General features: G+C 39.9%; 1 protein-coding gene across 2 annotated transcripts in view; it reads right to left on the reverse strand.

Annotated features, from left to right (window-relative positions):
- TMTC4 (transmembrane O-mannosyltransferase targeting cadherins 4) overlaps positions 1 to 27,231 on the reverse strand; it is a 190,988-nt gene that overhangs the window by 99,635 nt on the left and 64,122 nt on the right. For both annotated transcript variants that reach the window (XM_073569507.1, XM_073569505.1), the window contains exons 7-11: positions 27,062 to 27,154; positions 26,423 to 26,584; positions 17,935 to 18,137; positions 16,019 to 16,190; positions 15,054 to 15,185 (exon numbers count right to left, since the gene is read on the reverse strand). In XM_073569507.1, the coding sequence (XP_073425608.1) occupies positions 15,054 to 15,185; positions 16,019 to 16,190; positions 17,935 to 18,137; positions 26,423 to 26,584; positions 27,062 to 27,154 (762 nt within the window). The remainder of the gene's footprint in view (positions 1 to 15,053; positions 15,186 to 16,018; positions 16,191 to 17,934; positions 18,138 to 26,422; positions 26,585 to 27,061; positions 27,155 to 27,231) is intronic.

A 27,231-nucleotide genomic window follows, 5' to 3' on the forward strand; every position in this document is an offset into this window, starting at 1 on the left:
AAAGCTAGCCACACATAGTACTGTGTAAAAAGTTTTGGCAGCTGACATAAAATGCTCTCATGTATGAATTAGTTAAAAACAGAAGGGTTAATAGTTTGCTGTGTGTTAATTGATAAATTTAAAGTGAATGAACAGAAAGAGATCTGCATCAAGTCAAGGATCTCAGCAGAGAGGTTGTTTCAAACATCTTGGAGAACTAACCATTGATCTTCCGTGGATGTAGGCTTGAGCAAATCATTCTGAGTCTTCGTGCAATCACAGACAGACTTGATGATTTAGAAATCAGGGCTCTTGGGGGATCACATATCATATGCTCAGAACTTGTTACTTTTCCTTACGCTAAATATAGTGTCCTAATGACATCGGCTGTATGTTTAGGTGCGATGTCCTGTTGCAAAATAAATTTAGAGCCAATCGGTTGCCTCCCAGATAGTATTATGGATAAGTAAAGACAAAAAATTGTGTTATCGCATCAATCCCAACAAAATCCCAATGGAGCTGATGTGGTAAAATCGCAAAAAAAAAAAAAAAAAAACAACCCACAATTTGTAAAAACCACAAAAAACATAACCCACTACGCCAAAACATTGGAAAGAGATGGCAAAGAGCTTACCACCTAATACAGATAAAGGATAATGTAATGATTTCAGAAGAAAATCTGTAGTGAAACAGGAGTTATATATGTAACTGTCACAACTTAGATGTAAAGTGGATAAATCCAAGTGCCATGGTACCTAAACCAATAAAACTAAATATAGAGTAGATCCACTAGACTGGATAAGCAGTGAAAAGGTATTATATAGTCACAAAATTAATTAAAACAGCTCTTAAAAACAAATGCATGGAGCAGTCTACCTCATAGCAGATGCAAAATGTGTAGCTGGATTGGCTATGTACTGTATGTAAAAAAAAATTTAATAAAAAAAGACTGTCCTGACGAAAGACAGTCCGTAACGAGCGTCAGGGTGTGTGCGCCACACCGGAATTTTCCCCTTCTCATTGATCAGGTAACATAAATATCCCTATTACTACCACATTGTGCCATCTTTTTTATCATATTGTGCCACGGTGCCCTCTGGTTGCATTGACACTTTTTTTTGATCTGTCATTCTCCTCTCCTAGCAGTGTCAGATAGATAATCTATAGAACGTGTTTATTTCATCCCATTACAGTATCTCTTTGCTACCTTTTATTACATTACTGCAGACTGCCCATTGTTGATTCATTGCTATGGCACTCCAATGATGTGCTGCCTCACTCTCCTCTTAGCAGTGTAAGACAGATAATATATAGAACTTTTACTTCCATCTCATTACAGTGTCCTTTTGCTGCCTATTTACTACATTGCTGCAGATTGCCCAATGCTACAGTACTTTTATGGTTCATTGCAATATATATATTTTAGTATTTTTTTTGTTTTCCCTTTGGTTTGATATGCTTAATTTTATTATGTGTTCACAAACTTGCTGAGCACCGACACCATTTTTCACTTGATTATTACTACTTTAGGATATTGAAATTATACTACTGGAGTGAATTATTCATTTTTTTGTTTCCTTGCACTTTTTTTCCCACTTCTTTATAAATACATATAGTCAATCATATTCCTGGGCATTTTTGCAATATATTGTTATTTACATTTTAACTATTGTACAGATTGTTTTTATTATTTTGATGTATTTTTTATTGCACAGTGCGGACACCTTGTATGCGGTGCTAACGCTTACGAAATTATTAATAAAAGGTATTTTATTTATATCTTCTCGTCCCACATTATTCTGATCACAGATTCGGGTTCTCTCTTTTTTCTCATTTTTTTACTGGACTGGATATGTATTGGACTAATTCACTCTGTGCCATTTTTGTTCAATGTAGTTGGGTAATGTTTTGATTTTTTTTTTTTTTTAAATTTTATTATGGATAACAACCTGTATGTATTTCTCACCACTGAGGCACCAAGAAATGAGCAATTTTGAGGATTAAACATACGGTGGTTGGCCCAGGAAAACTGAAAAACAAGGTCAAGTGACTCATCTATTCACCACAGCATAAGAACTGGGATGCAGAATAAGGCAGTAGGTGCTATAGACTGCTTGGAATCGAATTGTGAAATATTTGGCTAGAATAGAAGTGAGATTTTTGCCCAAGGGCTAGAGATCAGTACAATAATGAGTGTCTGCAGGCAACAGTGATGCATGGTGGAGATTCCTTGCAAGTTTGAGGCTATATGTCAGCAAATGGAGTTGGGATTTTGTCAAGATGAATGTTGTCCTCATTGCTGAAATATACAGGCAGATACTTATCCAAAATGCCATACCAGGATTCAAATTTTTTACTGCAGCAATATAACCTGAAATTTAAAGCAAATGTCATTAAGAACTTCTGCATAAAGAACAATGAGTTCAGGAGGGGATAAGATCTCCACAGAGCCCTGATCTCAACATCATGGAGTCAGTTCAGGATTACATGAAGAAAAAGAATGATTTGTGCTGGCCTAAGTTCTCCAAGTTGTTTAAAAGAATGACCCTGCTGAGTTCCTTCAAAAACAGTGTGCAAATATTCCTGGAGAAATTGATGCTTGAATGCGGTTTTGAATGTCACTAGAGAGGAGTGCATCTGACTAGATGAAAAATCCTACAGATTTCACAGGGAAATTCTGTTTCCCACAAATTCATCTATTTATTTTTCCCATGGGCTGGTGTAAAACACTATCGAGTTCAGGTCCTGCTCTGCCCCCAGTCTATTTTGAGGCCTACTGGCACATAGTGAGGTGAATCACCAGTTAGGGACTATCCTGATAAGGTTCACTTTGTCGCAGTGGGTTAGCTTTTACAACATTTTTTTAATCAAAATTGTGTCAGCTAAGCACCCTATTTTTCCCTATTTTTTTATGTGTTTCACTACCACTTATTCTCTTACTGCAGGATATATATTCATTGTGTATATTCTAGGCTGTGTGTGTTAATGGCCAAAGAGTGAATGTGAACCTACACACTGCACTTCTATTAACAGGAACGCAGGCCAAGTTTTTTAGGTTTCGCTTTAGTTTCTTGTATTTTGTACATTTGGGTGATGGGCCACTCCCCTTTGGACTGGGCACCTTGTCCATTTGGCTTGCCACAGAAAGGTGTAAAACACAGGTCCTGCTCTGCACTCTGTCTATTTTGAAGCCTGCTGGCACATAACGAGGCGAGTCATTCGAGATGGGGACTATCCTTATTGGATATACAGGTGCTTCTCACATAAATTAGAATATCAAAAAGTTAATTTATTTCAGATTTTCAATACCAAAAGTGAAACTCATTTATAGAGCCATTACAAATAGAGTTATCCATTTCAAGTATTTATTTCTGTTAATGTTGATGATTATGGCTTATAGCTAGAGTTGAGCGATACCGTCCGATACTTCAAAGTATCGGATCGGAATGGATCGGCCGATCTTAAAAAAAAGTATCGGTATCGCCGATTCCGATACCGGAAGTCCCATTCAAGTCTATGGGACTTCCGGTATCGGAATAAGAAAAACCCTGTTTTTGCCCTGTACAGCCTCTCTGGGGTCTGTACGGGCCTTTCGGGGGGGCTGTGCCGGCCTGCCAGGGGGTCTGTGCAGGCTCCGGTGGTCTGTGCCGGCCTGCCGGGGGGCTGTGCAGGCTCCGGTGGGCTGTGCCGGCCTGCCGGGGGGCTGTGCCGGCCTGCCGGTGGTCTGTGCAGGCTCCGGTGGGCTGTGCCAGCCTGCCGGGGGGCTGTGCCGGCCTGCCGGTGGTCTGTGCAGGCTTCGGGGGTCTGTGCAGGCATCGTCCGATGGGACTACAAGTCCCATCGGGCGATGCCTGCTACCATGACAGTGATTGACACATTAGCCAATGATGGGACAGTAGTAGTCCCATCATCCGGCTAATGTGTTGAATGTAAAAAAAAAAAAAAAAAATTACATGCTACATACATACAACATGCATACTACATACATGCTACATTCATACTACATACATGCTACATTCATACTACATATATACTACATGCATACTACATATATACTACATGCATGCAACATGCATACTACATATATACTACATGCATACTACATATATACTACATGCATGCAACATACATACTACATATATACTACATGCATGCAACATACATACTACATATATACTACATATATACTACATGCATGCAACATGCATACTACATATATACTACATGCTACATACATACTACATACATACTACATGCTACATACATACTACATACATACTACATGCTACATACATACTACATGCTACATACATACTACATACATACTACATGCTACATACATACTACATACATACTACATGCTACATACATACTACATACATACTACATGCTACATACATACTACATACATACTACATGCTACATACATACTACATACATACTGCATGCTACATACTACATGCTACATACATACCACATATATACTACATACATACTACATGCATGCTACATACATACCACATACATACTACATACATACTACATGCATGCTACATACATAACACATATATACTACATGCATGCTACATACATACTACATACATACTACATACATACTACATGCATGCTACATACATACTACATACATACTACATGCATGCTACATACATACTACATGCTACATACATACTACATGCATGCTACATACATACTACATGCTACATACATACTACATATATACTACATGCATGCTACATACATACTACATATATACTACATGCATGCTACATACATACTACATGCATGCTACATACATACTACATACATACTACATGCATGCTACATACATACTACATACATACCACATGCTACATATATACTACATGCATGCTACATACATACTGCATGCTACATGCATGCTACATACATACTACATACATACCACATATATACTACATACATACTACATACAATACATTCATACAATACATTCATAGACATACAGTACATATAACATAGAGTAACATACAGTGCCTACAAGTAGTATTCAACCCCCTGCAGATTTAGCAGGTTTACACATTCGGAATTAACTTGGCATTGTGACATTTGGACTATAGATCAGCCTGGAAGTGTGAAATGCACTGCAGCAAAAAAGAATGTTATTTCTTTGTTTAATTTTTTTTTAAATTGTGAAAAGTTTATTCAGAGGGTCATTTATTATTCAACCCCTCAAACCACCAGAGTTCTGTTTGGTTCCCCTAAAGTATTAGTAAGTATTTCAGGCACAAAGAACAATGAGCTTCACATGTTTGGATTAATTATCTCTTTTTCCAGCCTTTTCTGACTATTTAAGACCCTCCCCAAACTTGTGAACAGCACTCATACATGGTCAACATGGGAAAGACAAAGGAGCATTCCAAGGCCATCAGAGACAAGATCGTGGAGGGTCACAAGGCTGGCAAGGGGTAAAAAACCCATTCCAAGGAGTTGGGCCTACCTGTCTCCACTGTTGGGAGCATCATCCGGAAGTGGAAGGCTTATGGAACTACTGTTAGCCTTCCACGGCCTGGACAGCCTTTGAAAGTTTCCTCCCGTGCCGAGGCCAGGCTTGTCCGAAGAGTCAAGGCTAACCCAAGGACAACAAGGAAGGAGCTCCGGGAAGATCTCATGGCAGTGGGGACGTTGGTTTCAGTCAATACCATAAGTAACGTACTCCACCGCAATGGTCTCTGTTCCAGACGAGCCCGTAAGGTACCTTTACTTTCAAAGCGTCATGTCAAGGCTCGTCTACAGTTTGCTCATGATCACTTGGAGGACTCTGAGACAGACTGGTTCAAGGTTCTCTGTTCTGATGAGACCAAGATCGAGATCTTTGGTGCCAACCACACACGTGACGTTTGGAGACTGGATGGCACTGCATACGACCCCAAGAATACCATCCCTACAGTCAAGCATGGTGGTGGCAGCATCATGCTGTGGGGCTGTTTCTCAGCCAAGGGGCCTGGCCATCTGGTCCGCATCCATGGGAAGATGGATAGCACGGCCTACCTGGAGATTTTGGCCAAGAACCTCCGCTCCTCCATCAAGAATCTTAAGATGGGTCGTCATTTCATCTTCCAACAAGACAACGACCCAAAGCACACAGCCAAGAAAACCAAGGCCTGGTTCGAGAGGGAAAAAATCAAGGTGTTGGAGTGGCCTAGTCAGTCTCCTGACCTTAACCCAATTGAAAACTTGTGGAAGGAGCTCAAGATTAAAGTCCACATGAGACACCCAAAGAACCTAGATAACTTGGAGAAGATCTGCATGGAGGAGTGGGCCAAGATAACTCCAGAGACCTGTGCCTGCCTAATCAGGTCTTATAAAAGACGATTATTAGCTGTAATTGCAAACAAGGGTTATTCCACAAAATATTAAACCTAGGGGTTGAATAATAATTGACCCACACTTTTATGTTTAAAATTTATTAAAATTTAACTGAGCCACATAATTTTTTGTTTTTTAAGATTTATGCATCTGATAATAAATCCTGCTCTTGTTTGAAGTTTGAAGGCTCTAACTTATTTGCATCTTATCAAACCTGCTAAATCTGCAGGGGGTTGAATACTACTTGTAGGCACTGTACTTACCAATACTTGTCACATTGTTCCCCGAAGCCATTGTCTTTTACGGAATAAATATTAACATAACAAACCACAAAAATACTCACCCACGATCCGAAGCAGTCCACGAGTGTGTCCCACGACGATTTTGGGTAGAGAACTGCAGCATCAGCTGATGCTGCCGTTCTCTACGGGCTGCAGGAATCCAATGACGGAAGGTAGGTATCCTTCCGCACTGTATTCCTCCGCCACTTAAAAAAAAAAGTCCCTAGTCTCACTTTATGCCATTGCTGTGTGCAATGGCATAAAGTGAGACTAGGGACTTTTTTTTTTGTAGTATATATGTAGTATGTATGTAGCATGTAGTATGTATGTAGCATGTAGCATGCAGTATGTATGTAGCATGCATGTAGTATATATGTAGTATGTATGTAGCATGTAGTATGTATGTGGTATGTATGTAGCATGTAGTATGTATGTAGCATGCATGTAGTATGTATGTAGTATGTATGTAGTATATATGTAGCATGTATGTAGCATGTAGTATGTAGCATGCATGTAGTATATATGTAGTATGTATGTAGCATGTAGTATGTATGTAGCATGCATGTAGTATGTATGTAGTATGTATGTAGTATGTATGTAGTATGTATGTAGCATGCATGTAGTATGTATGTGGTATGTAGTATGTATGTAGCATGCAGTATGTATGTAGCATGTATGTAGCATGTATGTAGTATGTATGTAGTATGTATGTAGTATATATGTAGCATGTAGTATGTATGTAGCATGCATGTAGTATATATGTAGTATGTATGTAGCATGTAGTATGTATGTAGCATGCATGTAGTATATATATAGTATGTATGTAGCATGTAGTATGTATGTAGCATGCATGTAGTATGTATGTAGTATGTATGTAGTATATATATGTAGTATGTATGTAGCATGTAGTATGCATGTAGTATATATGTGTTATGTATGTAGCATGCATGTAGTATGTATGTAGTATGTATGTAGCATGCATGTAGTATATATGTGGTATGTATGTAGTATGTATGTAGTATGTATGTAGTATGCATGTAGTATGTATGTAGTATGTATGTAGTATGTATGTAGCATGCATGTAGTATATATGTAGTATGTATGTAGCATGTAGTATGTAGCATGCATGTAGTATATATGTAGTATGTATGTAGCATGTATGTAGCATGCATGTAGTATATATGTGTTATGTATGTAGCATGCATGTAGCATGCATGTAGTATGCATGTAGTATGTATGTAGTATGTATGTAGCATGCATGTAGTATGTATGTAGTATGTATGTGGTATGTATGTAGTATGTATGTAGTATATATGTGGTATGTATGTAGTATGTATGTAGCATGCAGTATGTATGTAGCATGCATGTAGTATATATGTAGTATGTATGTAGCATGTATGTAGCATGCATGTAGTATATATGTAGTATGTATGTAGCATGTAGTATGTATGTAGCATGCATGTAGTATGTATGTAGTATGTATGTAGTATTTTTTTTTTTTTTAACATTTAACACATTAGCCGGATGATGGGACTACTACTGTCCCATCATTGGCTAATGTGTCAATCACTGTCAAGGTAGCAGGCATCGCCAGATGGGACTTATAGTCCCATCGGACGATGCTTGCACAGACCCCCAGACATCAGCACAGCCCCCCGGCAGGCCGGCACAGCCCCCCGGCAGGCCGGTACAGACCCCCACAGGGTGCACAGACCACCGGCAGGCCGGCACAGCCCCCCGGCAGGCCGGTACAGACCCCCACAGGGTGCACAGACCACCGGCAGGCCGGCACAGCCCCCCGGCAGGCCGGTACAGACCCCGGGCAGTCCACACAGCCCCCCGGCAGGCCGGCAGAGACCCCCGGAAGGCCAGAAATGACGGAGCATCATGATGCGCACACACCGCGCATCATGATGACGTCATTTCGGCTGTCAATCAACTTTGAACTTCAGATTCCGATGCAGACTTCCGATATTGAAAAAATATCGGAAGTCGGTATCGGAATTCCGATACAGCAAGTATCGGCCGATACCCGATACTTGCGGTATCAGAATGCTCAACACTACTTATAGCCAATGAAAACCCAAAAGTCATTATCTCAATAAATTAGAATACTTTATACCACCAGCTTGAAAATTGATTTTAAAATCCGAAATGTTGGCCTACTTAAATTGATGTTCTGTAAACTCACTCAATACTTGGTCAGGGCTCCTTTTAAGAATCATAGAATCGTAGAGTTGGAAGGGACCTCCTGGGCCATCTGGTCCAACCCCCTGCTCAAAGCAGGATTCGCAAAATCATCCCAGTCAGATGTCTGTCCAGCCTCTGTTTGAAGACTTCCATTGAAGGAGAACTCACCACTTCTCGTGGCAGCCTGTTCCACTCATTGATCACTGTCAAAAAGTTTTTTCTAATATCTAATCTGTGTCTCCTCCCATTCAGTTTCATCCCATTGCTTCTAGTCTTTCCTTGTGCAAATGAGAATAAAGATGATCCTTCTACAATGTGACAGCCCTTTAGATATTAGTAGACAGCTATTAAGTCTCCTCTCAGTCTTCTCTTTCGCAAACTAAACATTCCCAAATCCTGCAACCTTTCCTCATTAGACAGGGTTTGCAGACCGGTCACCATTCTGGTCGCTCTTTTCTGAACTTGCTCCAGTTTGTTGATGCCTTTTTAAAAATGTAGTGCCCAAAACTGGACCCAGTATTCCAGATGAGGTCTGACCAAAGAGGAGTAGAGGGAAATAATGACTTCACGTGATCAAGACTGTATGCTTCTGTTAATACATCCTAGAATTGCATTTGCCTTTTTTGCTGCTGCATCACACTGTTGACTCATATTCAGTCTGTGATCTATTAGTATACCCAAGTCTGTTTCACATGTGCTGTTGCTTAGCCCTATTCCTCCCATTCTGTATAAGCTTTTTTCATTTTTATTGCCCAGATGTAGTACTTTGCATTTTTCCCTGTTAAAAACCATTCTGTTAGTTGCTGCCCACTGCTCCAGTTTATTTATAGCTTTTTGAATCCTCTCTCTCTTCTCTAGTATTAGCCAACCCTCCTAGCTTTGTGTCATCAGCAAATTTAATCAGTTTACCCTCAATTCCTTCATCTAAATCGTTGATAAAGATGTTGAACAATACAGGGCCCAGGACAGAGCCCTGTGGTACCCCACTTGAGACATTCTTCCAACTGGATGTGCAGCCATTTACGACCACTCTTTGGGTCCGATCACTAAGCCAGTTATGAATCCACCTAACAGTTGCCTTGTCCATTCCATACCTAGTCATTTTTTCAATAAGGATTGTATGAGATACTTTGTCAAATGCTTTGCTGAAGTCAAGATATACCATATCTACAAACATTTCCCTGATCTACCCAATCAGTGATTCTGTCATAGAAGGAAATTAAGTTAGTCTGACATGACTTATTAGTTACAAACCCATGCTGACTCTGTTTAATCACTTCATTCTTACCCAGGTACTGACATATATGTTGTTTAATAATTTGTTCAAATATCTTTTCTGGTATAGAAGTCAGACTCACCGGCCTATAGTTGCCTGGGTCTACCTTATTCCCCTTTTAGAAGATAGGAACAACATTTGCTCTTCTCCAGTCTTCTGGGACATCTCATGTGCTCCAAGAATTTTCAAAGATTATGGAGAGGGGTTCAAAAATTTCTTCTGCTATCTCCTTCAGTACTCTGGGTTGTAATTCAGCTGGACCTGGAGACTTGAATTCATTTAGATTAGGTAAGTGTTTCCTCACTATCTTTCTGTTTATAGATATCCTGGATTCTTCTATTCCCTTAATAGGACAGTGAAGAACAGTTGATGTTACATTTCCTTTCTGAGAGAAAACATATGCAAAATAGGAATTTAAAAGTTCGGCCTTCTCAACATCCTGTCTTACCATTTCATCATTTTCATCCCGTAAAAATCCTACTGCATCTTTTAATTTTCTTTTACTTTTGACATATCCCCAAAATCCTTTATTATTGCTTTTGACGTCTCTTGCAAGCCTCAATTCATTGTCAGCTTTAGATAATCTGATTTGTGCCCTGCAGGTTCTGCAGACAGCATTATATTCTTCTTTAAATATGCCTCCCTCTTTCCATTTTATTAACATTTCTTTCTTCCTTTTTAGCATGTGCTTAAGTTCTGTGTTCATCCATCCTGGTTTCCTTAAATGCTTCCTATTCTTCCCTCTTTTCGGAATTGTTAACAATTGTGCTTTGAGAATTTCATTTTTCAAGATTTCCCATCCTTCCTGGACATTTTTGTCCTTAAGAATATCCAGCCATTGGATCCCTCCAATTCTCTTTCTGAATCCCTTAAAATCTGCCTTTCTGAAATCTAACCTTGACGTCTGAGTCTTCACAGGTCCCCTTGTTTTCTCCCCTACCTTTTGGAAGATAAACTTGTCAGCAAGAGAGGATAAGAATTTCCTTGACCTGTTAGTTTTGCCTGAGATATATTCCCAACAAATGTCTGGATAGTTGAAATCTCCCATGACAACTATGTCATTTTTTTGGAGAACTTGGCCATTTGATGCATAAAGAGTTCATCCATACCTTCAGCTTGCACAGGCGGCCTGTAGTAAATGCCTACAATGGTGTCCTTTCCATTGTTCTGTCCTTGTATTCTTACCCAAACAGTTTCCACAGAACTCCCAGTCTCTGAAGCTTCAATCTCTGTGCAGATATACGCGTTTCTAACGTATAATGCAACACCTCCTCCTCGTTTATCAAGTCTGTTTCTTGCAAATAAGTTGTACCCTTCTAGCCTTGTATTCCAATCATGTGTATCGTCCCACCAAGTTCCAGTGATTCCAATTACATCATATTTCTTTTCCTGTGTTAGTAGTTCCAGTTCTCCTTGTTTGTTTCACATGCTTTGTGCATCAGTATAGAAACATTTTAGTTTGTGATTGGTTTCTCTTTCTGCAATATTTTTTATTATTTAGATTCTTTTGTCTTTGTTCTTCCTTTCCACTTCTAATAGCAGAGTTCTCAATAGCATTTGCCAGGTGTATGGATTTTTCTGGCCTTTTGCTTCCCTTCCCACATTGCTCTAGTTTAAAGCTCTCCTGATGAGTGTAGCAAGGTGAATTCCGAATACATGTTTTCCAGTCTTCGTAAGGTGCACCCCATCTCTAGCAAGTAGTCCATCGTATAGGTAATTCACTCCCGTGATCCAGAAATCCAAATCCTTGCTGACGGCACCATCGACGTAGCCAGTTATTCACCTGCAGAATCTTATTCCACTTCCTTGTTCCATGGCCATCCACTGGGAGGATGGAAGCGAAGACCACCTGCGCTCCCAGTGCTTTCATTTCCTTGCCTAAGTTTTCAAAGTCACTGCAGATGGTTTCTAGGTCGTTTCTTGCGGTGTCATTTGTCTCCACATGTATTAGCAGGAATGGGTAGTCATCTGTAGGTCTGAAGAGTCCTGATATCTGGTCAGACACATCTTTAATTTTTGCACCTGGAAGACAGCACATTTCTCTTGAAGTTATATCCGGTCTGTATCCTGATGTATTTCTTCATCGTTCACCTGCGTGAGAGCCTGGTACTGGTTCCTGAGCAGTATGGGTGCTGACTTCCTCCTGCTTCTCTGGTGTCTCTCATCTTCCTCTTGACAATACCCCATAGATGGTCTCTATGGGGTTAAGGTCAAGCGAGTTTGCTGGCACATCAAGTATAGTGATACTGTTGTTTTTAAACCAGGTATTGGTACTTGGCAGTGTGGACCGGTGCCAAATCCTGCTGTAAAATGAAATTTCCATATCCAAAAAGCTTGCTGGCAGAGGGAAGCATGAAGTGTTCTAAAATTTTGTGGAAGATGGCTGAGCCACCTTTGGTCTTGATAAAACACAGTGAACCTACACCAGCAGATGACAAGGCTCCCTAAACCATCACTGATTATGGAAACCTCACACTAAACCTCAAGCAGCTTGGATTGTGTGCGTCTCCACTCTTCCTCCAGTCTCTGGGACCTTGAATTCCAAATGAAATGCAAAATTTACTTTCCTTGTAGAGTGTGTCAATGACTGCCTTCTGGACTTCTGTTAAGTCAGCAGTCTTCCCCATGATTGTGGAGCCTACTGAAACAGACTAAGGGACCTTTTTAAGTGCTTAGGAAGCCTTTGCTGGTGTTTTTTTGTTAATTCTAATTTACTTAGATAATGACTTTTGGGTTTTCATTGGCTGTAAGCCATAATCATCAACATTAACAGTAAAACACTAAACATAGATGATTCTGTTTGTAATGATTCTATATAATATATGACTTTTAGAGATGGGCGAACCTGAACAGTAAAGTTTGGCGTCCATACTGAACACATACTGTTCGGGCACGGACACCGAACACAAACTTCACCAGGAAGTCCGTGTTACTGTTCGGGTTTGGCTGCCTGAACACCAGGTGTTTGTTGCGCGGTCATGTGCATGGCAGCATGGAAAACACCACTTCTGATCGGTCGTGAAATCATCCCCGCCGGTCAGAGAGCCGCAGTTCCCAAGCTGTCAGCAGAAGTATAAAGTTTACCTCCGGTCACTGGTGCCAGATGATGGGACTGGAGGTGAATGGGGTCTGGGTTTGGGTACTATTCTGGTACCCGAACGTTTTGTAACTGTTCGACTGAACCCGCCAGACTCGATCATCCAGGGGTCCACCCATCTCTAATGACTTTCAATCAGAAGAGTAGCATCAGTGTGTCCGTTTTTTACCATCAGCTGTCATCCGTGTTTTTCACAGATGGATAAAATAAATAAAATGACAAAGCTTCTCCTATCCATTACAATTTTAAATATGTACAACACACGGATGGCATCTATCTGCTGTATGTTTTTTTTCTTGGACCCATAGATTTGTACTGGCCCTTTTCATGTGTGATACTAGAAGAAAACAGACAAGTCTCTGAATTTTGCATGGACACACAGTCACATGTCAATAGTACCATATTATAATGGTTACGTGCTGTAACAGTTAAGAAGAATGGATACAACACGTATGTGCAACACAGATGTGTGAATTAGGACATAAAAAGAACTATTAGCCCTGATAAGGATGCTAAATTGCCTTTGAGAATCAATATCAGAATGGCTATATAAACCCGTATAAAAGTTTAATCTCCGATCACCTAGAATGACTGACAGCTTGTCCGTGTCCATCCAGCTGCTAAGATTTCACGCTGCTCAGTACAGGCTGCTATTAGTCAGGATCTGTGGGCGGATATTAAATAGTCTTGAATTCATGAGTCCTCTCACTCTTTAACTGGACCCATAAAATGCTTATCTTATTACAGCTATTCTAGCATGGATTTTCAAAGTAAATACTCCAGCTCCATATGGTCGAAGATTTGATAATATATACATTTTGTATTATGAAATCTTCTGACATTTGTGCTGCAACATGACCCTTAATGGAAAATAAGTCAATTTCAACAATGTTTTGGCAACATTAAACTATGTTGAGTTTATAAAATGCATGTATTAACTAACTTATCTAGCCTGATGAAGAGACCTGAGTAGTCTCGAAAGCTTGCAATGTATTACCATCTTTTCAGTTAGCCATTAAAAGGTATCAACTACTGAGGACTCTCAATCCTGAATATTTTTCTATCCACTGGCTAACACGGTACAAAGATATACATCTGTCCTGTATTAACTAAAACACTGAAATATTGTGTGAAGGACAGTAACTGTAGTATTGTGTTGCTGTATTTCAATATTCATCTTCTTGATCCTTTTTAAGGCCACGTACACACATTCAGTATTTGGTCAGTATTTTACATCAGTATCTGCAAGCCAAAACCAGGAGTAGGTGATAAATCCAGAAGTGGTGACGTGTTTCTATTATACTTTTCCTCTGACTGTTCCACTCCTGGTTTTGGCTTACAAATACTGATGTAAAATACTGTCCACATAATGAATGTGTGAACATGACCTTAGCCTATTACACCTGAAAAAGGTTCAAAACCATATTAAAAATTTATTCATTCATGTACTTTTCCCCATTATACAAAAAAAAAAAAAAAAATCAATTGAAAGCACAAAATTAAGTACACTATACAAAAAAAAGCTTATCAAGTTTTTCATGGAAATAAAGCAAAAAGATAATGCCTCACTAAAAAAAAATTTAATTAAAAACACTTAAAAACAGACTACTCTTTGTCAGCTCACTACTTGTAGATCTTGAAGAGTGCTCTGTTTATTTGTCAAGTACTGTCTTTTTATTGTTTTTTTTCTTAAATCAATAAATTGATTAGCTATTTTAGGCATGTTGTATAATGTGCATCTTTTTTGGGCGATTCCCATCACTTTTAAATCAAGGTATATGTGAGGGCAGCCTAAAAGTTCTGTTTGGTGGACATGTTTTGATGAAAATGTGAGTCTGACCCCGAAAGATCTGTACTGACTTACTTTAGCATTTAGAGGACACACATCAAGTGCACTTTGGAAAAGAAGCTCCTCTGATTTCCATTGGTTACTTCGATAGATGCAGCGCACTGGATAGAGGCTCAGCAGTCCAAGAGCAACTATAGTTACAAGTTTCTTAAAATACAAAAAAAAGAGTTTTAATGCAGTGTTAGAAAGTTACCCAAGACAACACATATGCAACACACATTGCAACTGGGAGATTACTTTATTATAAGGGTTTTTTGAACCACAGAAGTCTAGGCAGACAAAGACTTGGCACACATATGAGCCGACAGATAAAACTGAAGATTTATCACATGTACGCTAGTATTATAAAAGTTAAGGCTAAGTTCCTACAGTGAGTATCTGATGCAATTTTTCTGATGCATATTGTCAAGTGAACAAAAGTCAGCGCATTACATTTCCAGCAAAGTGGATGTGATATATATAACTCTCTTGGCCTCTATGCTTTTTTTTTTACGCTGCATAAACATGTAAATTTCTTTTGCGGTAAACATGTGTTTCATTTGCAAATTTTACCTATAGACTTGAATTAAATGAGAAAAATCGTCAGATAAACACGTTTTTATTGTAATTTCGCCATGGAAAATAAAACTTGATAGTCCTATGCAGATTACATGCGTTATTTTTATCAAAGCTAAGTAACAGGAAGATTCCAAAACAAAGCAGTTTTAGTTAGAACATGACATACCAAAAACATAGATCTGCAGCTAAAAAAAACAAAACATGATAAAAAAAAAAAAATCATGGTGCAGAAAAAAAAGCAACATCAAAAAGTCACCAAATACTTATCATGGGAATGTAGCCTTAGCCTCATCTATTACCGCTAACCACAGATCGTGCAGGTGTCCTACGGTTACTGATGAATGCCCATTACATTGCAAGTGCACATGTTCATGTGATAAAATTTGTTGTTAACAAATACTACATAGTTATAAGCAGCTTACCTTTTTGTTCAAGTGTTTACAGATTTTGCAGTAGCCATAAGTAAGTAATATGCAATAGCCTACACTAGGCAAGTAGAGGACCCTTTCAGCAACAACAAATCCCACGCGAAAGAATAAGTTACTTGCGGGTAGGAAAGGTATTATGAGAAATCCCAAGCCCATAGTAAGGATTCTGTTATGACAAAAAAGTGAGAACACTTAGAGCATAACATAGTAAATAAAGACAGTCAAATGTGCTATAGTACTCATTAGGCTCGTCTTCTAACGTCAAACTATGGAGAAGTATCTGCTCATTCCTAAGACTTCTGCTGAAGGCAACAATACAGTTGTGCTCAAAAGTTTACATACACCAGCAGAATTTTGCTTTCTTGGCCTTTTTCAGAGAATATGAATGATAACACCAAAACTTTCTCCACTCTTGGTTAGTGGCTGGGTGAAGCAAATTATTGTCAAACTATTGTGTTTTCTCTTTTTTAAATCATAATGACAACCAAAAACATCCAAATGACCCTGATAAAAAGTTCAGATTCCCCATTTCTTAATACCATGTATTGCCCTCTCTAACATCAATGACAGCTTGAAGATAGTTGTGGATGAGGTTCTTTATTTTCTCAGATGGTAAAGCTGCCCACTCTTCTTTCCAAAAAGCCTCCAGCTCCTGTAAATTCCTGGGCTGTCTAGCAAGAACTGCGCACTTGAGATCTCCCCAGAGTGGCTCAATGATATTGAGGTCAGGAGACTGAGATGGCCACTCCAGAACCTTCACTTTGCCACTTTGTGGCATTTTCACAGTAATGGCTTTCTTCTGGCGACTCAATCATGCTGCCCATTTTTCTTCAAGTGCCTTTTTATTGTGCATCTTGAAACAGCCACGCCGCTAGTTTTCAGGGATTCCAGTATTTCAGCTGATGTTATTTGTGGGTTTTTCTTTGTATCCCGGACAATTTTCCTGGCAGTTGTGAACAAGACTTTTGTTGGTCTACCAAACCTGGGTTTGATTTTACAGAGCCTCTGATTTTCCGTTTGGTAATCACAGTTTGAAGGCTGCTGACTGCCATTATCAATTCCTTGGATATCTTTTTGTATCCCTTTCTTGTTTTATGCAGTTCAACTCTCTTTTCCCTTAGATCCATTAACCATTGTTTTGCTTTCCTCTTGTCTCACAATCCAGAAACATCAGTGGCTGCATGAAAGATGCAAGAGAGTGTCTGTATCCCAGAAACACACACAGCTTTTATGCATGCACACTGATTACAAGCAAACAGTTCACAGGTGATGGTATAAGCTTTAGTAGCCATTCAAACCCATTTGTGTCAACTTCTGTGCTTGTTATCAGGCCAAAATCACCAGGGTATGTGAACTTTTGATCAGGATCATTTGGATATTTTGGGTTGTCATTATGATTTCAAAAGAGAAAAAACAGTAGTTTGACAATAAATGGCTTCACCCAACCACTAAGCATGAGTGGAGAAAAAGTTTTGGTGTTTTCATTCATATTCTCTGAAAAAAGACCAAGAAAGCAAAAATTTTGCCAGGGTATGTAAACTTTTGAGCACAACTGTATACTTACAAGATTATGCACTAGGCAAATATGGTAATCTACTCAAATTTTAGGTTTTATATCTATTTATTAATTATTCCAAAGCAGAACAGATGTACAGTATTTGCTTCATACTTGATTTTCGGAAACGTCCCTGAAGAATTGGAACACGAGAAAACGGCAACATTACACTGTCCAAGTCATAATATAGCAAGTAATGGATGAGACAGGCGACAGGAGACTTTGTAATAAGAAGCAATAGAATTATGCTATCATTTATTATCTGTATCTAGAAATGTGACTGTCATGAGTTACAGGCTCCCTACTGATCAAAAAAAGCCATGCTTCCATTATTCCAAATATACAGAAAACTCACCTTCTCGTTTGGCCATTACTGGAGAATAATGCCTGGTACATTAAGCCAAACAAGCAGAACCAAAGTGCTGCTGGTGCCATTATCCGAGAATCGCTGAGAGACTTAATAAGAGGTATACAGCCCATTGACCAATCAAAGCAGAGCCACCATGGGCACAGCAGTAGCCATCCATTTAAGGAATAATAGTAATTATAGTTTATTACCTGTCATTAAGAGAAAAATCATTCCATGTCTCATATACAGTGTTAACAGAATTATCAGTACAGGTGCACTCTCCTGCATACGTGCACACAGGAAAAAAAAAAAATCAATGTACAGTGCCACCCTATTTCACAAAATTAAATTGTCTTGGAAATAGAAAGTGCCATTTTCTACAGTCCATTTTTTTTCAGTTAATTGAGAAATGTAATATCTAAAAGGTTGAACATATGTAATAGATTTTGCATTGTTTTGTGCAATATTTAAGCATAATGTAAATATTCCTGTGAATACTGTCATTCCAGCAATTGTGCAATCACACAATTTATACTAAATATCAGAAAACACAGATCAATGAAAATCTAGTCAAAAACCACGGTACATGGGGTTTTAATTTACCGCAAATAAATAGGATGTAATGATTCAGATGAAAACAGACAGTCAAGATTAACTACAGTAAATGTGCAACGTGCTAGGTTTCTAGAGAATAATGACTGAAAATTATATGGTGAAGCAACAGCTGCAAAATGCCTGTATAAGTGTAAAATTGTGCTAAATGACTGGTCAGATTTTCCTCCATATTATCAGGAAATGCAAAACCGCTCACAGTAATGTACTGGTTTATGGCATTCTTCACAGACTAGTTCTCAGACACATAGAATCTCTTAGGGTATGTGCACACGCTGCGGACCCGCAGAAGTTTTAGCTGCGGTGTACAGTACCATTCAAATGAATGGTAAAAAAAAAAACCGCTGTGTAGACGTTGCGGAAAAATCTGCTCGAATTTGCTGACATGTCAATTCTTTCTGCGGAATCCACAGCGGGTTCCTATCTCCACCATTGTGGAGATGGTGAATCCGCAGGACCAAACCGCAGGCAAAACCGCAGATAATCTGCGGTTTTTGCAAAATCCGTGCGGATTAATCCGCAGCGGATTCCGCAGCGTCTGCACACACCCTTAGGCCCTGACCCTGGTCACACAGCTCTTCTCTAGGCATGTGTCTGACTGTTGACACAGCAGGTGAAATAAATATCAAACACGTCAACAATTTTCTAAGTAAATACATTTCTAAAAGGTGCTAGTGACATGAAACTCTCACCAGATGTCGGTAACAATCCATCCAATCCACACAGGCATCGGGCGGCACGGTAGCTCAGTGGTTAGCACTGTAGCCTTGCAGCGCTGGGGTCCTCCTGGGATCAAATTCCACCAAGGACAACATCTGCAAAGAGTTTGTATGTTCTCCCGGGTACTCCAGTTTCACCCCACATTCCAAAGATATACTGATGGGACTCACAATCTAAATTCCCTATCAGGGACAGTGATGATAATGTATGTAAAGCGCTGTGGAATTAATGGCGCTATATAAAAGGAGTAAAATAAAATAAATACAAAAATAAAAAATCCAACCATAGATATCCATAAATTAAGTTGTGTGTTATAAATGAGAAACGACAGGGAAAAAGTATTGAATACACTTACTGAAATTTAATAATACTTATTCTGATGGTTCCATATACTCTGAGCAATAGCTCCTTCCATACATCTTCTATTGGATTCAGGTCAGGTGAATGACTGGGCCATTCTAGCAGCTTTATTTTCTCTTTCTCTGTAACCAATTCAGTTTCCTTGGCTGTGTGTTTGGGATCATTGTCTTGCTGAAATGTCCAGCCTCATTTTATCTTCATCATCCGAGTAGATGGCAGCAGATTTTTATTAAAAATGTTTTAGTTCATTTGTCCATTCATCCTTCCTTCAATTACATGAAGTTTTCCAGTGCCGTATGCTAAAAAACAGCCCCACACCATGATGTTCTCACCATGAGGTCACTAGACCTATGGTATTTTTGGGGTGATATATAGTGCTTTTTGACTTCCAAATATGATGTGTATTATGGCATCCAAAGAGTTCAATTTTGGTCTCATCTGACTAGACTAAATTCCCCAAGTATTTCACAAGCTTTTGTAAATGTTGTTGCGGAAACTTTAAGGCTGTGTGCCCACGTAGCGTTTTTTAAGCTTTTCTGCAGCGCTTTTAGACAAGCGATTCTGCTGCAGAAGCGCTTAAGAAAAGGATCCAATTGATTTTTAATGAAAAACGCACATGTTTTTCCAATGGTGCGTTTTTAACCGCTGCGGAAAGGCTTAGCGATTAAAAACGCAGCATGTTCATTAATTTTGTGGAATCGCACGCGATTCCGCACACCATCAATTATATTGGCAAAAACTCTTAGGAAAACGCATGCAAAAACGCTTGCTTGACAAACGCTTACAAAAGCGCGTCAAAAAACTAATGCGTTTTCCCGGGAGCAGGGTGTGCGATTCTGCTCAGGTTTATTCTGCTTCAGAATCGCTACGTGGGCACATAGCCTAAATGTGCTTGAACATGCTGTTTGTTCAGCAATGGAGTCTTCATGGTGAGCATGCAAACAGGCCAAAGAGGTTCAGTGCATTACTTAGGCTGGGTTCACACGTAGCGGAACTCTCGCGGAAATTACCGCGAGAATTCCGGAATTCCATTCCGCGGGAAAATCGCATTTTAAATTCCCACGATTTTCCTGCGGAAAAACTAACATTTTGCAAGCGTAATTAGCTTGCAGAATTTCTAGCGTTTTCCAAGTGATCTGTAGCATCCCTTGGAGAATTGATTGACAGGTTGGTCACACTCGTCAAACATAGTGTTTGACGAGTGTGACCAACTTTTTACTATTGAGGCCGCCTATGCGGCATCAATAGTAAAAGATAGAATGTAAAAAATAATAATGATAAAAAAAATATATATTGTTATTCTCACCTTCCGACGTCCCGCACAGCCTTCCCACCTCTCTCCACGCTCCTGGTCCCAGTAATCCTTTGCGACAATTACCACGATGACGTCCGTTCTCGCGGGATCGCAACGTCTCGCGGTCATTCGCGATGAAATCGCGCGAATGACCGCGAAACCTTGCGATCCCGCGAGAACGGATGTAATTGCTCGCAAAGGCTTACTGGGACCGGGAGCGTGGAGAGGCGGGAAGGCTGTGCGGGACGTCGGAAAGTGAGAACAATAATATTTTTTATTTTAAAAATTCTATTTTTTACAGGGATATGGTACCCAAAGCCCGGAGGACAGTCTCCTCTCCTCCAGGCCGTGGGTACCATCCGCAAATGTTCTGCTTACTCTTCGCATGGTGTGCACAGCCACATGCGGAAAGTAAGCGGAACAATGCATTCCTATGGGTGCAGGATCACCGCGATTCCGCGAAATTAATGAGCATGCTGCGTTTACCACGAAGCGATTCCGCCGCGGTAAAAACCGCAGCATTAGCACAGCATTGCGGAATCCCATAGGAATGCATGAGATGCCTATTTTTCGCGGCAAAATCGCGTGGTTAAAACCGCCGCGGAAACGCGAAAAAACCGCCACGTGTGAACTCAGCCTTATTGTTTTCTTTTAAACAAATTGTACCTGCTTATTCCAGGTCTTTTTGTAGCTCCCAACATGTGGTCCTTGTACAATTCTTCAGATAATTCTTTTTACTCCTCTGTCTGAAATCTTGCGGGAAGCACCTGGTCGTGCCCGATTTATGGTGAAATGATGTTCTTTCCACTTCTAGATTATGGCTCCAACAGTGCTCACTGGAGCCTTCAGTAGTTTAGAAATTCTTCTATAACCAATGTCATCAGTAGTTTTGCAACAATAAGGATGTGAATGTCTTGAGACAGCTCAGTGGTTTTATCCATAATGTTTCTTGTGTGGCACCTTGGTAATGAGACACCTTTTTATAGGCCACTAGTTGAACCAGCTGATAATTTTCCCTAAGTGTCAGGATTGCTTTCTAATTACTGATTTCAGCTTGTCATTACTTTCCATGGCTTTTGAACCTCTCTTTCTACATGTGTTCAATACATTTTCCCTGTGTCATTTCTCATTATTACACATAACTTTATTTTTCTTTACAGCTAAGGTTTGATTTCTTTTCCTGCATGGATTGGATGGGTTGCTACAGACATCTGGTGACAATTTCATGTGAATAGCACCTTTAGAAATATATTTATTTAGAAAACTGGTGATGTGTTCAATATGTGTGAAATTATGAATATTATGCAGTATACCAATAGGCTGTAGATATTTTATTAAGTTTTTTTGGTACATTCATGACTTTCTATTATATATATTTTTTATGCAAAAGTTTGCCATTGGTTGTGCACTTTCTACTTAAGCCAGATAGAACACCTATTAACATACAAATAACACACTTTTATAGGAAGCTACAGAAATCACTATTAAAAACTGAGCCACCATATCGTATATGAAAATGTTAACATTTATTAGCTATAAATTAAAATTCGACCAAATCCACAATGGACCCTGGCATGAAAACAAATAACACAGATATATGAATCTGAATTTGTAAGAGGACTGATCAGGGGTAATAGTATAAGTAAAACATAGGGTCAGGTACCAGGGTTCAATAGATAGCATACATATGATAAGTGTAAAAATGCATGAAAGATGCACTATTAATAAATAATGCTAAAATATAAAGACATCCTTTCCTATTATGCTCTAAAAAATGACCTTCCTGACTGCAGAGGTTGGCAACCTAACATGAGTCAATATAAAGCCCCACTCAATGTGGTTTTATCTCTGTATGCCTAATTAATTGTGTTGCTACTCAAAAAATATCAGTGCCGAGAATAGACAAGTACTTGCATAACAGAATCCCTAAAATTGCCAATCCATATAAAAAAAAAATTGCACCAAACATACCAATTACTAAACAATACAAAAAATCCACTTATCTGAATGGTACAGTGTGTCAAATAATGACTCCAGAAAAGGCCACATGCCGTGTAGAAACGGAGAAGCATTGCACCTATTAGTAGTGCTCCAGTTGCAGACTCACAAATCAGTCCCCTGATGAACCTACACATGTCTGAGTGGAAATGTGTCTGGATGTGACACACTGTACCATTCCAATAATTGGCATGTTTGATGCGATTAATAATCACTTACCTTACAATTTCACATCAATATAGCTGGGTTTTTGCCTTGCATTTTGGGATCCATTAGAGATTTGATCACTTTAATACATATCCATTAGTGACGAGCGAATGTGCTGAGGTAACGTCTTATCCAAGCATGATTGGATAACACCCAATCATCTGAGCGTGCTCTTGTATATGTTCCAGTTCCTGTGGCTACATGATTTGCGGATGTTACGAGCCTCAACACATGGGGATTGCCTGCTAGTTACGGAATCCCCACGTGTTCAGACTGTCTAAGGCTAGTTTCACACTAGCGTTTTTGAGCGCAGCGACGGCCTGCGCACGGCCGCCGCTAAGCCCCGCCCTCTGCCGTAGCTCCGCCTACCGGCGCATGATGCTGCATGCGCCCCCTATCTTTATCACTGGGGGCGCAGGCCGTGCGCAGTATGCGTTTGGCGGCGCATGCGCCTTTTTGACGGTGCGCCGGCGCAACCAAACTGCAGCAGGTTGCGTTTGGCGCAGGTCGGCACACCGTCAAAAGGACGCATGCGCCGCCAAACGCATACTGCGCACGGCCTGCGGGGCTTAGCGGCGGCCGTGCGCAGGCCGTCGCTGCGCTCAAAAACGCTAGTGTGAAACTAGCCTAACAGCTGCAAATCATGCAGCCACGGAGACGCGAACATAATATACGAGCATGCCCCAATAAGACGTCATCTGAGCACGTTCGCTCATCACTAAAATTTAATATAGGTTAAAGTTTCTAGTGGGGCTTCTTTAGTCTAAGTCTTCAATCACTCCCCCCTCCTCCTTTCCAGTGTGATTTATCTTTTTTTTTTTTTAATTCTTTTGTCCACCATAGTTAATAGCAGAAGGAGAGTAGTTTAGAAGAATACGTAACCATTAAAAATAACTAAACTTTTGACCTAGTTTGCATATTTTTTAGGCCAATTAACTGCCTGCATATTGTTGGGGCCCAGGTCTATAGGCCCGAATGCTCAAAAGATCTCTGTGCATTCCTGCCTTCTGATGTGCATGTTTTCAGTCAATAGAAAGTCTAAGGCTGTCTTTTGCATCCATACTTTGCTCTGTGCACTTGATCTCCAAGAAGCTGTGCCTTACGGTCTCCCTTGGTTTGCATTTCTCAGGGGTCTTTTAATTGTTTGTTGGGATCTTTGAATCTGGTCCCCCACCAATCTGCAGAAGTTATAAACCCAGCACTCAACTTGGATGTGATCAAAAAGAAGATTTATTGTAGTACGCATACAAAGCGTTTCGGTCAATTGCGACTTGCGGCGGATCCCGTGTCTGGAGGAACATATGCCCCATCAGTCCACATAAATAAGTTAACTCATGCTGACAGACAGACTGTCTTTATTATAAGCACAATGAGCTATTCAAGGGCTATATAATCCCCTGCCGAATACCTAATACAGCATGTAACTGAAGGTGGTCGCAATTGACCGAAACGTTTTGTATGCATACTACAATAAATCATCTTTTTGATCACATCCAAGTTGAGTGCTAGGTTTATAACTTCTACTTTAACGGTTTGGGAACCTAACCTTTAGCACCAGCCTCCAGTTGTGCTCACTGTGCTTTTTTCCTCCCCACCAATTTGCAGGCCCCCAAAAAGTGGTTGTCCACTACTGGACAAGCCCAGCTAAATCAATTCCGGATCAGAATTAAAATAAAAAGTGTATACTCAACCCCTGCAGTGGCGCCCTTTAGGCGATGTTGGCGCTGCTGTTCTGGCGGCGACGTGACATTGTTTGTGTTACATGCCGGCTGCAGACAATGAGGCCTCATTGTCTGCATGTGACACGTCACCACTGTAATGACTCCGCTGCTGGAGGCTAGTATGCACTGTTCTTTTAATTCAGGTCCTGAGCTGGACAACCCATGTGAGGTCGGGATCATACATGAGAGAAACACAGCCGAGTCTCGCATTTTAATACCCGGCACTGCCACCGGCACTCGGGAGTGGAGCGTGCGGCTCCATGTATTGCTATGCGGCCGCATGCTCCGATCCGAGGGCCGGTGGCAGTGCAGGGTATTAACATGCGAGACTCGGCCGTGTTTCTCGCATGTGTGATCCCGACCGAAGACTACAAGTCTTCATTAGTACAATTATATAAAATCCAATTTTGTTAGTTACATAAAAAAGGCTACAGGGAATTATGTTATAAAAAATAATAAGTCACGTAAAGGCCCTTCTGCTTGTGCTAGTGAGGACCTCTTATTACGCTATATAAACTGCTGTATATACTTTCTGCAATAATAAAATTACTCTTGCCCTGTGTAGCTCAATCAAGTGTTTTTACCAAGATATTGTTATTGATTAGCAAACTTCAGTATGAACCATTACCCATCAATATCAGATCACCCCCACTAATCTGAGCAAGCTATAGGGGTTGCCACCTTACTAATTACCATATCTGCTTGGTTTAGATTTTTATTATGTATATAAATTGAAAAGTGTGTGCTCCAGCCTTGCTAGAAGGATATGTATATTCCTTGGGTTGAATTAGTTTGGTTACCAATGTGAAATTATACAAGGTCACAAACTTACTGGACCTCATGGACCGGGTCATGAAAGAGCAGCTCACTGATAATACAGCAATCTCATTAGTCTAAGGCCTCTTTCACACTTCAGTTTTTTACAATCAGTCACAATCCGCCAGGTTTTGAAAAAAACGGATCCTCAATTTTCTTTTCCTCCGTTTTTTTTCCCCATTGACTTCCATTACTGGCTGATTGTGACGGATTGCCGTCCGTTGCATCCTTTTTTTTGCGGATCCGCCAAAAGTTGCTGTCCGTCACCATCCTCAAAGATTTTTTTTTTTTTTTTTTTTCTCTCTCTCTCTCTCGCCACCGGTTTCTTTAAATTTCCTCATTTTCAGGATCCGTCTAAAAACGGATCCTGTGCCATCCGTTCACATCAGTTCAGACCGGATCCGCTAGTCTGCCTTTTTGGCGGATTTGAACTGATGCAAAAAAACTGAAGTGTGAAAGAGGCCTAAGCTAGCGCAGTAGGAAGGAGGTTGATTACTCTTGCACCGTTTCAGTGTTTAGCCCTGCTAGATATACATTATTCACTATCTGTCTGCCATTTGTTTGATGCACAGTGGATATGAAGGTGGAGGAAAGTTAAAACCATCAAAATGATTTTCTTAAACCTATGGCAAATCTGCACTTTCCCTGTTTTGAGTTCTATATATCTATTTAGATAATTCTTTTAATGACCAAATAGAAAAACAAACAAACAAAAAAAATCTTTTGGACTGATTCTAATGTATAATAAATGAAGTTTAGTACTTACTCTGACAAGAAGGGTCTCAGCAAAAGATGCTGGGTTGTCAACATGAGTAAATGCTGGAGGTCCTGTGCCCATAATACTCCATCGTATATAGAGCATGCATATACCACCAGCGGCCAGAAGACTAATTCTTGGAAGCAAGCCTTTTTTAACTAATAAAAAATTCTGTTACAGAGGGAAGAAAATACAGAACTTATCAGTATTCACAGTGTGATAAATATGCATCATCCTAAACACATCTCTGTCCTAGTCTTCCAGAAAAGATACCAGAGACATGAAAATCAGCCGCCTCTGTCCCCGTTTACATATACTGGGTCACTTTCATTCATGAACTAGTTTCCTTTGTATTCTTGAAATGTGTTTTTTCTTGTTCGGTGTTCAAAAACAAGAATAGTGTTTTACTCCAAGTAACTTCCCAACCACACCTTGCAAATATGGCTTTTGCTACTTTCTAGCAATATGAGACTGACTATGTATTCCCACAGTAACATCAAAATCAAAGGGCAGAACGGATTTTTTTCCAACAATAAAAGGACTTCTTTCAAGAAGGAAACTGAGCGACAGACATGAGATCACACTGTGCAGTAACTGAGGAGCCCAGAATCTGTTCTGAATAGGGAATGGGAAATTGAATACACTCACCTCTGGGGTTTTGTCCCTGTGCCGTACCTTCTGGATACATTCCAGCATGTTTAACTTGCAGATTACAAAGACATCAAAAACAGCATTCAGGCCCTAGGAAAGACAATAATATTTTGTTACTTCCACAGACCACAAGACTGAATGGGAAACTAAAGAACCTAAAATATTTA

Source organism: Dendrobates tinctorius, unplaced genomic scaffold (genome assembly GCF_039654945.1).
Source record: "Dendrobates tinctorius isolate UK_male_01 unplaced genomic scaffold, ASM3965494v1 ptg000026l, whole genome shotgun sequence".
In the NCBI taxonomy this organism is placed as follows: Eukaryota; Metazoa; Chordata; class Amphibia; order Anura; family Dendrobatidae; genus Dendrobates; species Dendrobates tinctorius.